This window comes from Fistularia commersonii, chromosome 17 (genome assembly GCF_037954325.1).
Source record: "Fistularia commersonii isolate RoL2024-O1a breed Wild chromosome 17, RoL_Fcom_v1.0, whole genome shotgun sequence".
NCBI lineage: Eukaryota > Metazoa > Chordata > Actinopteri > Syngnathiformes > Fistulariidae > Fistularia > Fistularia commersonii.
The window spans coordinates 1,188,323-1,200,761 of NC_141300.1; the positions used below are offsets into that span (position 1 = coordinate 1,188,323).

At 51.8% G+C, this 12,439-nt stretch overlaps 1 protein-coding gene across 4 annotated transcripts; it reads right to left on the reverse strand.

Annotated features, from left to right (window-relative positions):
* Positions 1-773: 773 nt before the first annotated feature.
* On the reverse strand, positions 774-10,821 carry LOC147224636 (transmembrane and coiled-coil domain protein 3-like). Of its 4 annotated transcripts, none has more exons than XM_086163207.1 (4): positions 10,611-10,819; positions 3,200-4,173; positions 2,923-3,058; positions 774-2,261 (listed from the first exon to the last, which is right to left on the reverse strand). In XM_086163207.1, exons 1-4 carry the CDS (start codon positions 10,668-10,670, stop codon positions 1,959-1,961), a joined length of 1,473 nt encoding a protein of 490 aa, XP_086019333.1. In that variant the 5' UTR covers positions 10,671-10,819; the 3' UTR covers positions 774-1,958. The 4 variants fall into 4 exon arrangements, 2 of the variants coding, with proteins under 2 accessions (XP_086019333.1, XP_086019334.1); XM_086163208.1 differs by lacking the exon at positions 10,611-10,819 and adding an exon at positions 7,717-7,941; XR_015107371.1 differs by having other exon boundaries at positions 2,179-2,261; positions 2,458-3,058; positions 10,611-10,821.
* Positions 10,822-12,439: the final 1,618 nt, after the last annotated feature.

Consider the following 12,439-nt stretch of genomic DNA (forward strand, 5'->3'; position numbering starts at 1 on the left):
CTACTTCTCAGCCGCCTCTCATAACACAGAACCCGCTGTGCACGCCGCACCACATTGCATGCAGTGAGGTTTGGGGGGGGTGAACGACCGCAGGTCGGACCAGAGGACGGTCAGAAATGGACACGTCCTCACCTCTGAGTCACCTGTGCGTCTCCAGCAGCAGGGGGCGCCGCCAGCGCTGACGCTTTCCTGTGACAAATGAGTTCCAGGCAAAACCGCACAGGTGGTTCTACAAGGTAATCCGCAGAGATGGGTAGAAACATTTGAGGAAGCAGAGATATTGGAAGCAGTGGAGCACTGACGCCCTCTGGTGGTTCCAGAGGACAGAGCGGTGAAGACGGTCAGACATCTCAGAAGAACATTTTCAGAACCTGGTTGAAGAAGTCGACGTGATCGCTCCCCAGTACCTTCTGTACCTTCTCCGGCAGTGGTGTCAGAGGTCTCCTAGGGTTGGAGGTCCTCTCGGGAGCGTCACAGAAACAAAGGGCTTCAATCTCTAAATTATTGGGGAGTTAATGTGAAAACAAGGATTACTTCATTTTATATTTCAATTCCATCAGATGGAGGTATAGCTTAAATTTTCTGGAGATAAAGTCACACTGAGATGGTTTGGACTGAACGTTAGACTGAAGGAAGTAGGGAGGAAGAAACCTGCTGCTCCTGTGACCACCTGTGTCAGGACTGGAGAGAACCTAAGGCTCCAGAGCCTCAGTACTTCCCAGCAGCCTATGAGGAAGCGTCCAGATGAACAGAAGGGAAGCAGAGCTCACAGGTGGATCTCAAAGGTTTATTTGAACACGAGCTATCTGACAAAGGCACGTTTGACACGGTCAGAAGATGTGACCGGTCCCATGGGCCGCCAGAGCTGAGGAGACTGTCAGACATCTCCGGCTCAGACACTTCAGGGACACATGGTGAAACCACGTTAAGACATGGTGGTTTTCTTGGGAGATCAGCTGAGGCCATATCTGCAGGACCAACATCAACCAAGGCCTGGGAAGGGTTGGTTAATGTTGGTCCTGTGAGGTGGCCTCAAAGGCTCACTTCTAAAAACAACTTACATCATGGAGTCACAGTAGAATGTCACCTCTGTGGGACATCGTTAGTAAAAGACACATCAGCTGGCTGTGTGTGTGTGCGTGTGTGTGTGTGTGTGTGTGTGTGTGTGTGTGTGATCTCAAGGCTGGAAGGATCGTGTTATCAGCTAACTCAGGATTGATTTTATGTCCTCCAGAGAGACCAGCGCTAATCCTACCAGAACCCAAAGTTGGTCCTACCAGAGTCCAGCAGCACCTTCCCCCTATGAGATACTTTAAGAACCTTTGAGAGGCAGTGCTTTAAAGATCACATATTGCACATTGAACAGCAGGAGATGTAAACCAAGCAGAAGGTCTGGACCTGCAGGTGGAGAAGAAGGCCAACAGGAAGTTTAAAAAAGAATAAATAAAAATAAAGCCTCGTCGGTGAAGGACATCGTGGAAACCATGACGTTTTTTCTAGAATGTTCCTTGACGTGCGGCTAAAGTCCATTAGCGGTTAGCTCGGAGGAGAAAAGCCTTCTCTTCGTCCTTGGGTGGAAGCTTTGGTAGAAACCGGCGTCACTTCCTGTTTGCTTCTGAGCTGAGGTGACCTCCATCTTCTCAGTGAGAAACAACTCCAAGCTACTTGTGGCCTGACCCGCTCCTCCGGGATCCTGAGGTCTTCTGAAGGTCACGAGGCTCTGGAGGAATTGCACTTCTTCTACCCTCTCTTCGTTCGGGAGGGACAGTTATCGGTGTCCATAACTATTTGGTACAAGTTACTAGGAGGAAGTAACAAGAGTATGGGGTAATCTGAGTAATTACAGGAGATGTTAAGACACTTTTAGAAGATTAGTTTTGGTCGGACTCCACAAACAAAGGAGGAACTTGGCGGAAGGTGATTGTCTCTGCGGATGATTGTACGACCCATCCCCTCCTTCAGGAAGGCACCAGTACTCGGTCGATGGCGTGCTGCAGGCCGTCCCAGTTCTTCCAGAAGATGGTCAGGAAGCAGACTCCCACAAAAGTGGCCACCACGTGGTGCCGGCTCCTCATCAGCGGGGCGGCGAACTTGGCGGCCGTGGAGACGCAGACCAGGATGACGGTGATGATGGCCAGCATGATGTTGATGCTCTTCCCGAGCAGGACTCGGGCGTCTCGGTTCTCAAGCTGGACCGTCTGCTGCTGCTGCTGCTGGAGCTCCAGCTTCGACACTCGGGTCTGACACGACTCCAGAGCTTCCTGGGAAAGGGGTTGAGCTTGTGACAGCGGCCCAAAACAATCAGAGTCTGTACAAGCAGTGGACACTCCGGGTTCATTCATTAATTTGTTCATTCATTTATTTCGTACAGCTTATCCCCACGCAGGGTTTGGGAGCAGAGCCTATCCCAGCTGTGAACAATCACAGGCCCCCCTGGGCAGACGTGCAACCACTCACCCTCTCGTCTGGACAATTTAGGGTCTTCCATTAACCTCCTGCATGTTTTTGGACGGTGGGAGGAACCCTGAGGAACCCCACGCAGAAAGACCCCCTGTGGTATCCGACCAGGGAGCTCCTGCCGGGAGGGGGCGCAGCTAACCTCTGATTCATCCTGGTGCTCACGAGTGACAGATACCAAAACTAATTTTCCCAATACAGAACATGTCCTGGCAGTCCTTTCACTTCTCCATGGGGCCTTTTCCTCTATGGGTGCTGACTTTTAGAACACTGAGCTGAAAGCCATTTCCTGCTCCCCATCCCCCAGACCCCTCTGAGGGAACCCGTTCTGCTCCTCGGACATCTGGGTAACAACCACACCTCTTGTGTTTGGTCACCGGCGCGAACCTGACAATGGGGCCGCGGCTCTGCAAACATCTCCGGAGGAGAACTTTGTTCTGGACCCTGCGGTGCACCGGCCCGTACCTGGATGTCCCGAGCCCTCTCCTGGGCCTGGTAGGCCATCCGCTCCTCGATGCTGGCCAGCTCCTGCTTCAGATTAGCCATCTCGTGTTGGTGGAGCTCCGTCAGGTCGTTGAGCTGGTCTTCGAGACGTTCATACCTGAGAGGCGGACCGAGCAAGACAGAGGGTCAAAAGAATGATCTGTAAAATACAAAACCTGGGTCTGGCGGACGAGTCGACCATTTTTTGACCGTTTCCGAGAGGTTCTCGGAGCAGAACCTCTGGCTGCGGGTGTCCCACCTGTATCGCTCCTCCTGCAGCGCCTGGCTGACGATGCCGTACTCCTTCTTGAACTGGGCCTTGATCTCCTCCAGATCTTCCTCCAGCTGGTTCTGGGCATCTCTGATTTCTCTGGCCTCCTCCAGGCCGTGGACCAGACTGCTGTCTGCTGTCCGCTGGCCGTTGCCCAGCGCCGGCGGCCCCGCTGGCCCCCCCCACCCCACCGGCAGTGGCCCGTTGCTCTCGGCCGACACAGAGGCGCTGCCCGAGGAGCACTCGTCGTCGCTGGGGTACCTGGTCTTTCCTACCGAGGAGGTGCTGCCGCTCAGACCCTTGGCCCCGCTGTCCGAGGGCAGGGCCGGTGAGGACGTGTCCAGAGAGCTCTTCAGGACGGCGATGTTGTCGGCGCTGCCGAACTTGTTCCTGATGAGGTTAGCGAACTCTCTGGACTTGCTGAAGAAGAAGGGAGGCGAGAGGGACACGCCCGGGCCGATGGTCTTGATTTTGTCCATGGTAGGATGGCGCCCGCTGCCGGTCACGTCCCGCAGCAGCTCCCGAGGGGACTCCCGGGGGATGGTGCTGTGCTTGCCTGTGGACGGCGGGCGGGACGGGCTGGGGACCACCTCCGTGTCCTTCATCTTGCGGTGGTACTGCTCCAGTTTCTTCTGCATCTGGGCGATGTTTTGCGCAGACTTCTGGTTCTTCTTCTCGAACACCTGCTTGATGCGCCCCACCTGCTGCTTGTCAGCGTTATTCATCAACTTCAGGTACTCGGCCACGTTCTCGTCTCGTGCCGTCTGCTCGATCTTCAGCTGCTCTGTGACTTTCAGTATCTTCTGCTGGAGGCTGTCCAGACACGAACGACTTCGCTGGACCTCAAACCCTAGAGCGGAAGCAGGAATGCCGTTGTTCGGGTCCAGGTCCAGATTGTTCTCAGAGGAACCCCGGCACATTGAGACAGGGACACTCAAGACACTGCCCTCATTATTCCGGTCCTAGAAAGAAGAACAAAGACCAGATTCATCTTCTCTGACGACAACAGCTCCATCTGAAAAGGCGAGTCTCCACACATGATCCGTACGTCGCTACGAGACAAAGGTGCCTCTTCGCCACCCCTCCGACAACGTTCCACGTGTCCTTAAGGTCAGACACAAGCCTACGCCGACGGAGATAGCGGACATCTACCTGGGCCGAAGGTTGCACTCAGTTCCAAATCAAAATCACAAGGACACTCATTTGCTTTAACACTGAAGATTTTCAGAGAACACGCAGAAGATACGGTGGTGTGACGGCCACGGTGTCAGCGGGGTCTCCTCCATGAGAAATTAAAGATTTGAAACTTTTGGTTTGTGTGTCTTCTGAAGCGCTAGTGATGGTTCCTCCAGGATTCCCTGGATTCTGGTGAGACGTAGAAGAACCGGCCTGGGTGGCGGAACCTTCCTTCTCTGGTGTCATTTCTGTCCTCTGGGCTGACGCTTTCTGTCAGCCGCCACCACCCTGAGACCGTCTGGGTCTTTGTGAAGCTGTTATTGGACACATCTGCTGGCCCATCGGAGCCAGAAAGCAGTGCGGACGACCACGTTCACATGACATTATTAATATGCACCGAGTAATATGCACCGAGTAAGTGGAGCATCTAATGTAGGTCAGCAATCAAGTGCACAGATCACAATCCCTTTCCCAGACGCTTGGACTGGCAGAAGATTGACTCCATGTGAGGACAACGCAAGAAGTGGCCAGAAGAGAAACGACCAACGTTTCATCAGCGTCTGCGATTACAGCGGGAAGATGGAGAAGGTCCGGAGAGGAACAACACCGGAAACAACGCTTGGGTTCTTTGCCCGCGGAGTAGGGCCCAATCACTGCCAGCCTTGGCATGAAGAAAGCAGGCTAGATCTTCTGCTCACCCTTCACAAAGGCTGGTAGAATCAAACCCCGCGGAGCAGCAGCAGCAACGCTGCACTCTGGAGCTGAGAGAGCTTTGCAAGTAAACATCTCAGCAGGAGCCAGCAGACCCAAGAGAAGAATCCTCACAATGGAGCAGCCTCCAGCTGAAGATATGGGACTCAGTCCAGGCAGAGTGTGTGTGTGTGTGTGTGTGTGTGTGTGTGTGTTATTTTCAGGTCCAAACCTCACTGACTAACATCCAGAAGACCTCACATGTCCTGGCAGCCCCTTCTCCACCTCTACCTGCTGCTCCAGACTCACAACCATCAGGAAAAGGAAGTGGGATATTTTACACCAAGTACTCCTAATCCCTTTCGTGCACGTGGGAAAAGCACGCACACACACACACACACACACACACACACACACACACACACACACACACACACACACACACACACACACACACACACACACACACACACACACAACCACATATACATGGCATACTTTTAAAAGATGAAGAAACCAAAAGAGGTTGGATTGAAGTAATCCGATTACACAGCTGACTCAACCTTCCTCTCTACTTGCCTGAGTCCCGGTCTACCAGTCCGACTTGTTTTCGGGCGGTTTCACTGGAGAAGAATGTGGTGTATCTCCTCCTCCTGGACCAGAGTCTGGTTTCACATTCGGACTTACTCACTGGTACATGTGAGTATTGTTCTGTCATGTGCAGCCGGAGAATTCCATGCCTGCTGTGTTTCAGCCTCTGCCCCCCCCCCCCCCTCCCTCTCTGGCATCTGTCCCTCCTCAACACAAGGGCCTTTCTCTGCAGAGAAAAGAAGACACTTTGTGGTGTTCTACCTCTTCTCAATGCAGAGCAGGGCTCTGGCAGCTCAGCAGCAGCGTTAAGATCTGCAGGCCTGCCACCATTCCAAGGATCCCCTCGCTTTGTTGCCTCCCCGTCCTTCCCGTCCTCCGGCTGTCTCTCTTGTGAAAACAGTTGGAGCAGAACTGCATGTGAGTTATACCGGTTTGTCATGCAAAGACCCTCATATCATCCTCCAGCAGAACGTAAGCTGCAGCTTCCACGCTCATAGTCAGGCCTAAAACGCAGGGAGCTGAGCATTCACAGAACCTAAGATGGAGACGGCGCCGGGTCCTCGGCCTATCCTCCAGCACCAGCTGATACACTCCGTTTTCCTGAGGACCAATGAATGGGTTCAGGATGCTGGGATGGAGAGAAGACCAGGTTCGACCCGGATGTGGGCTCTCCCGATCTCTCCCTGCTGAGGAAAGAAACGACCGAGCCCAGAAAGAGAAAGAGCAGCATCCAAATTCTCAGCCATGCACTCAGGGAGCGAAAGCTGACTCCAGCTGGAACAAGGTCTCTTCTACAAACAAGACGGCTCCAGGGACTCCATAACACAATCCAGACAAACCTCACACCGCAGAACCACACGGACACGGATTCCGTGTGAAAGGAGGCTAAGAATGGCCATGAGAAGAGCCGGCGTCTGCCCACGCTGGCTGGCTGAATGCTGCAGGCATCCGGAGGTCCCTGAATGACTGGCTCTGCTAAAGAATTAGCCTCTTGCTAATGGAAACATCCTCCTGATTTGCTGAGCAGCTGCCCTGACTTTCCAAGTGCCAATGCTGACCTTCTCCTGGGGGTGTTGAGGTAGGGGGTGAAACGGGAAAGGATTAAAAGGTCTACTGGGGTGGCTGGAGAAGCTGCCACGGCACCACGGAAGATGAAGGGTCGCTGCACGTTGGGCGGCTGAGAGGCAACACTGTACTTGAGGGCCTTTGGGCCTTTAGGAGAACCCAGAGAAGCTGTAGGTGATGCATGGGAGCAAGGTCTCTCAGATGGCCGACAATCAATAGCCGAGTGCATTCAGGGCCTCCTGGAAAACATACATTCATGTCATGAACCGCTGCTCAGCGATAGAGCGCAGCAACGTTCGGCAAGGCAGCTGAGGTCCTCTCTAAGCTCAAGGACCAGGGTTGTATGAGACCAAAACTCCTCACGAGAAGCCTGTTTGAAGCCACTTCCTGCTTCTGGCATGCATCCAGTCATCACTGGAGGTCAGCTGACCACATCTCAGGATCTCTGAAGGAGAACTGAAATTCACCATTGTTGCAGAACATAAATAGAACATTTCTGACTTGACATCTTTGTGAGACAGAAGTCTCTATGGTCTCTAACGCCACATGATTTCCAGAGAGTCAGGCTGGTCCCTGGAGGTCCAAGCTCCGGGACCTCCGATGGGAACTTCTCGGGGAACCAGGCCCTCGCTCAGCAGAAACATCACACAGCGCTTCTTGGTGCCCACGGCCAGCGGAGTGAGCCCCCCTTTGACGGGGGAGGGCTGATTGGTATTCCCCCCGGATGATCCTCTTGGAGACAGACGTTCTCCCCTGAGGCCCACGCAGCCCAAAGGGAAGGAGGCGGGCCGGCCAACCCAACGAGGAGGAGGTCCGAGGCCGGTCAGTAGCCCCAACCCCACCCCAAACTCCCACCCCCACCCCCACCCCCACCCACAGCAGCATACCAAACCCGACCTGGCATTGTCGGATCGAACCATTCTGAGGAAGGAGGTGAAAGCGGGAAACACAACCAACCTTACAGAGAGGCTGGTCCTTGTTACCGTCTGACAAAGCCAAAAGCTTCAGGCGGTGGCAGGACGCAGGGCTCCATGCGCCTCTATGCTAGCAGCGGAGAGTAAAAGGACCGGCTGACTTGGTGCTTCCACAAAAAGGAGGACAGAAAGGTCCGGATCGGACCCGAAGCCTCCTGAGTCCTGCGACTCCTTCTGGAGGAGAGAGCACCTTCACCTTCTACCGATCCCACACAGTGAGAACAACTCGCTTCTTCTCACAATTCTTCACCTCATGTTTGATACCATCCCTGCTTCAGCCCCAGCAGCCAAGCAGAGACAAGCACCAATACGGAAAAAAACAGCCGGGGTTCAGATATATTACACTTCAAATGATCAAATAAATGCATAACTTAGGAAGATACCATAAAGATAAACAGAAATGACATGACAGAAAAAGAAATCAAATCAATAAAATATAGAAAATGAAAAACTCTATTTCTTGGCCCGGTGGATGAAAATCTGGAAGATGGTAGCTTGGTCCTGAGGACATCTGCGGAGGTCACAGGCCTCAGTCTGAAGGTCCAGAGATCTAGGCCTCCAAAGGGGTACCCTAACTGCATGCAACTTTTTCAGGAAAAGTGTCATTTCCAGCAAACAAAGGGAGGAAAGTCCAAAAGGCTGACTCTGGGGAAGGACAACCAGAGGATGGGCCGTGCTCCATTGTCTGCTCGGATTGGACCTTCCCACACACACTTCTGGCATCACAGTATCAGAGGATTTACAGGGAAAAAGGAACTATTTGAAAGAAGCTGTACTCGCCGCTTTACAAGCTCCTTTGAGCTGTGACTCGGGAAGTTTACGCAGAGGATCTGCAGGAGTACTCTGCTTTCTGGATCCACCCTGCTGGTGCTCATCACTCTAGGTGAGGGTCTGCGTCAACCAGGAGGAGCACCCAACAACACAGGTGGTGCGCTTCCCCCACATAACATCACCACTTCACCCATATGACATTCCCGTTTCCACAACATGACATCACCGCTTCCTCCACATGACATCACTGCTTCCCCTAATGACAGGGATGTAAAACTCAAATACACAGTGTGCCAAAATTCAAAACTGGGACAAAGTTGCGGGCCAACATTGATATTAATTGAAAAAAAGGACCAAAACCACTTTTGCTTAAAAACTAAATATGGAACAAGCATAGCTTAATACTATACAATATATAACTTAATATTGCACACATACAAAATCCTGTTTTCTGCCAAAGTAGCAGGGTGGTATTAGCATAAGGTCGCTATGACTACTGTCAACAGAGGAGAGGGCATTTATGGGTCCTGTTATGATTTTCGTGCAAAAACACCAGCAGAAAACTCTGGGATTTATAGAATTAGCGGTACATGCCCTGTAGACTTTACCAGCGGCCAGCTCTAATATTCATTTGGTATGGCTTTGTGGGCCAAATACAATTACAGTGCGGGCCAAATTTGCCCATGGGCCAGAGTTTGAATCCTATGCCTTATGACATCACTGCCTCCCTGTATGACATCACTCCCTCCTTATATGACATCAAGACCTTCATCTTGGACATCACTGCCTCCAACTATGACATCACTGCCTACATATGACATCACTGTCCAATAAGATCTCACTGCCTCCAACTATGACATCACTGCCTCCCTGTATGACACGGACATCACTGCCTCCAACTATGACATCACTGCCTACATATGACATCACTGTCCAATAAGATCTCACTGCCTCCAACTATGACATCACTGCCTCCCTGTATGACACAATGCTTTCCCTTTCAGCTTCACAGGGCGTCTGTGGCGTCATTGAGCGTCCCGGTGTGACAGCTCAGGCCCGTTCAGCTGCTGAATGTTCACCCCCTCATCCACACCAAGACAGTGAAACAGTGAGTGAGGGAAAGTCCAAGAACATGCAGAGAACCCATTCAGGAGAAGCTGGAGAGAACAAGAGCCACCAGCCAATCGGACCCTCCAACGTGTTACCCTGTGATGTCGGTTTGGGAAAAGGTTTTCCCAAAACACTAATATAGAAAGGCCGAAAAGAAAATGAGCCTCTCAGAGGTGCTGGTAAGAGGATGAGGAGCAGGTGGAGCTCATACGCTGAATGAGCCATCGGAGGAGGTCAGGTGTTCCACATTGACGGGAGAAGATTTTACTTTCAAGTATGAAACCTGTGTGAAACCGTGACCCGTCGTCCATAAATGACATGGTTTTCATTAATTGGTCATATTTCCATTGATCTCTTTGCCGATCAAACCTATTGGTCCAATGTCAGAAGGGTCAAGCTGTCAATCGCCCCTCCATCAGGCTGTTAAACTGATGGTACTGAAGGAACATGTACTGGAAAAAACACCTTCTCAAGGCTCAGCTGGGACTCAAAAACTCGCAGACCCCCCACCCCCCACCCCCCACCCCCCGGACCGACAGGAGACCTTCACAGCAAACTTCTAGAACCACCTGCTGGAGACCTGGGTCTTCTTCTGACCACTGTCTGTAACCGCCAGACCCGGTGAATTCCATCCTACATCCTGGTTTTAATGTTCCATGAGTCACACGGTTTGTCTGACCGTCCAACGGGGGGCCGGCTTGTCTCCTGAAGCGGAGATGTGCGGGTTCTCCGCGTGTCAGTGAATGCATCACCGCCAGGCACAACGCGCTGCACGGAGCAGGTCCTGAAGGCACCGGCCCAGGTCCGTGAAGGCACCGAACTCCTCAGCAACGAGCACTTATCGCACCCTGCGATCCTCACCCGGGAACTTTGCACCTCTCCCCGGAGCCGCGCACCTCCTTTCCGGGGACTGCGCACTTAGACGCTGCGCAGCTGAGGCTCCACATGACGCCGAGCAGAGCAGACAACAATGCCCGGCTGGTACACGCAGGACCCTCCGTGTGTGTGCCCACCGTACTCACCATGAGGAGCTTCTCCACTTCAGCTGAAGTCCGCACGGACACGCCGGCGCCGGGCATCATAATCCCGGATTAGTCGTTGGTTCGAGGCTCCTCAACTCCGTCCGTCCATGGAGTCCATGTGTGTGTGTGTGTGTGTGTGTGTGTGTGTGTTTGTGTTTGTAGCCGGTCTCTCTCTCGTTCTCTCGCGCTCTCTCTCTCTCTCTCTCTCTCTCTCTTGCTCACTCATACACACACACACACACACATACACACTCGTTCACGCTGTCCTGTTGAACATATGCAACTGTGCGTGAGGCCAGACTCCGCCTCTCTGGGTGCGGGTTATCTCCAGAGCCAGCTGTCACATGGGCCTCCTTGAAGATCCGTGATGTCATGAAACACCTCAGGCGTTGGAGGGGGACGCAGGACGAGAACCGACAGAGAGCTAAACCGCCCCGCGAAAGCAACGTGACGTCACCTAACCAGTGATGTCACACGGAAGCAGTCGCGAAATAAACGTTGGAGCCCACCGGGTAACTTCAAAAGTAGGTTTTAGAGTCATAAAGTTAAAAGCCGTGGCGCCGTTTGACGTCCCCGTGACGTCACACACCTCCTGGTAAACACACTGGTCTGCAGCAGAAGCTGCTGAGAGCAAATCAAAACCAAACATGGCCAGGGCAGCCGCTTAGAAACGGATGAACATTAGGAGCACATGTCCAAAGGAAGGAGTTGCTTTTTTTTTTTATTATTGCAGATTCTTTCTGTCATCAGAAGGCCCTCTGAGAGACAGACGGAGTTGATCAAATCCCCTCAACACCTCACACCAGTGATTTGCAGTCAGTAGAGGCAGGGGAGGCCAGGCCTCACCTGTCATCATGGAAAGAAAAAAATGCAAAATGAAAAAAATAATTAATGGTTATATTTATTCAGCGATTTCTACCATAAAGTTATTTTCCACTTAGCTTCACCATTTTTAGTAATTTTTTTCAAAATTGCTAATAAAATTCACATTTACTGTTCAAATATGAAAAAGAGACGTGCGGTGACGCGGCAACCAGCCGAGCCCACTATGGATTGTCCAATGAATGCAGCTAACTGCTGCCATGCTATGCACTGAGACCGTATTGCTATCTCTCTGGATGTCCCTATTAAAAAACACTTCAGGTATATGAGCTAAATTTCCATAGTGTAGATGTGTCTAATGTTTTTCGTCAACAACTGTAACGTGTTTCTCGTAATCATAAAACAACTGCGAAGAGACATTTAGTGAGGCACGCAGTGACGGTGCCTCATGGTAGGGGGCACCACTGATCCCAGGGATCCTTCTTACTACTCGGCTACAGAATACTAGAATTAGCAATAGCAAGCTACAGTAAACAATTAAAAAGTCAAGTGCAGCCATCCAGCTATTTTTTGCCAATCTGATTGGGCTGTGTAGCTCACAAACAGTGATGAATGAATGTAAATCTCCTGGGCAGCTTCTCAACTTTTTGGCCCAGAGGGGTCACATTCATACTATTCCTGAGGTGACAAAGTTGCTCTGGCCGGTGGTCACCGTTACGGCTACGACAGCATCGGTGGAGCGGTCATTCTCGGCAGCGAAAAGACTCAAAACATACAGTCGGAACAGGACCGATAAAGGACGACTGTCTTCACTGTCACTGATTTCCATTGAGACAGAGAGACTTTTAAAACTGAATAGAGAAATGGAAGACTTCTACAAGCAAGTTATTGATGCTCCAGAAGGAGCGGCGCATGGACCTCATTTATAAGTAAAGGTAAGAGATAATAACGTTTTGTACATGTGCTTTTTTCTATGCTACAGTTTGTATATGTAAAGAATGCTGATA

What these genes read in the sequence shown, in the direction of transcription:
- LOC147224636 (XM_086163207.1), bottom strand. Translation starts at nt 10,670, where the DNA reads ATGATGCCCGGCGCCGGCGTGTCCGTGCGGACTTCAGCTGAAGTGGAG. An exon ending in CTGCAGGAGGAGCGATACAG is followed by an intron (nt 3,059 to 3,199) that starts GTGGGACACCCG and finishes TCCGCCTCTCAG; the next exon opens with GTATGAACGTCTCGAAGACC. An exon ending in AGAGGGCTCGGGACATCCAG is followed by an intron (nt 2,262 to 2,922) that starts GTACGGGCCGGT and finishes CCCCTTTCCCAG; the next exon opens with GAAGCTCTGGAGTCGTGTCA.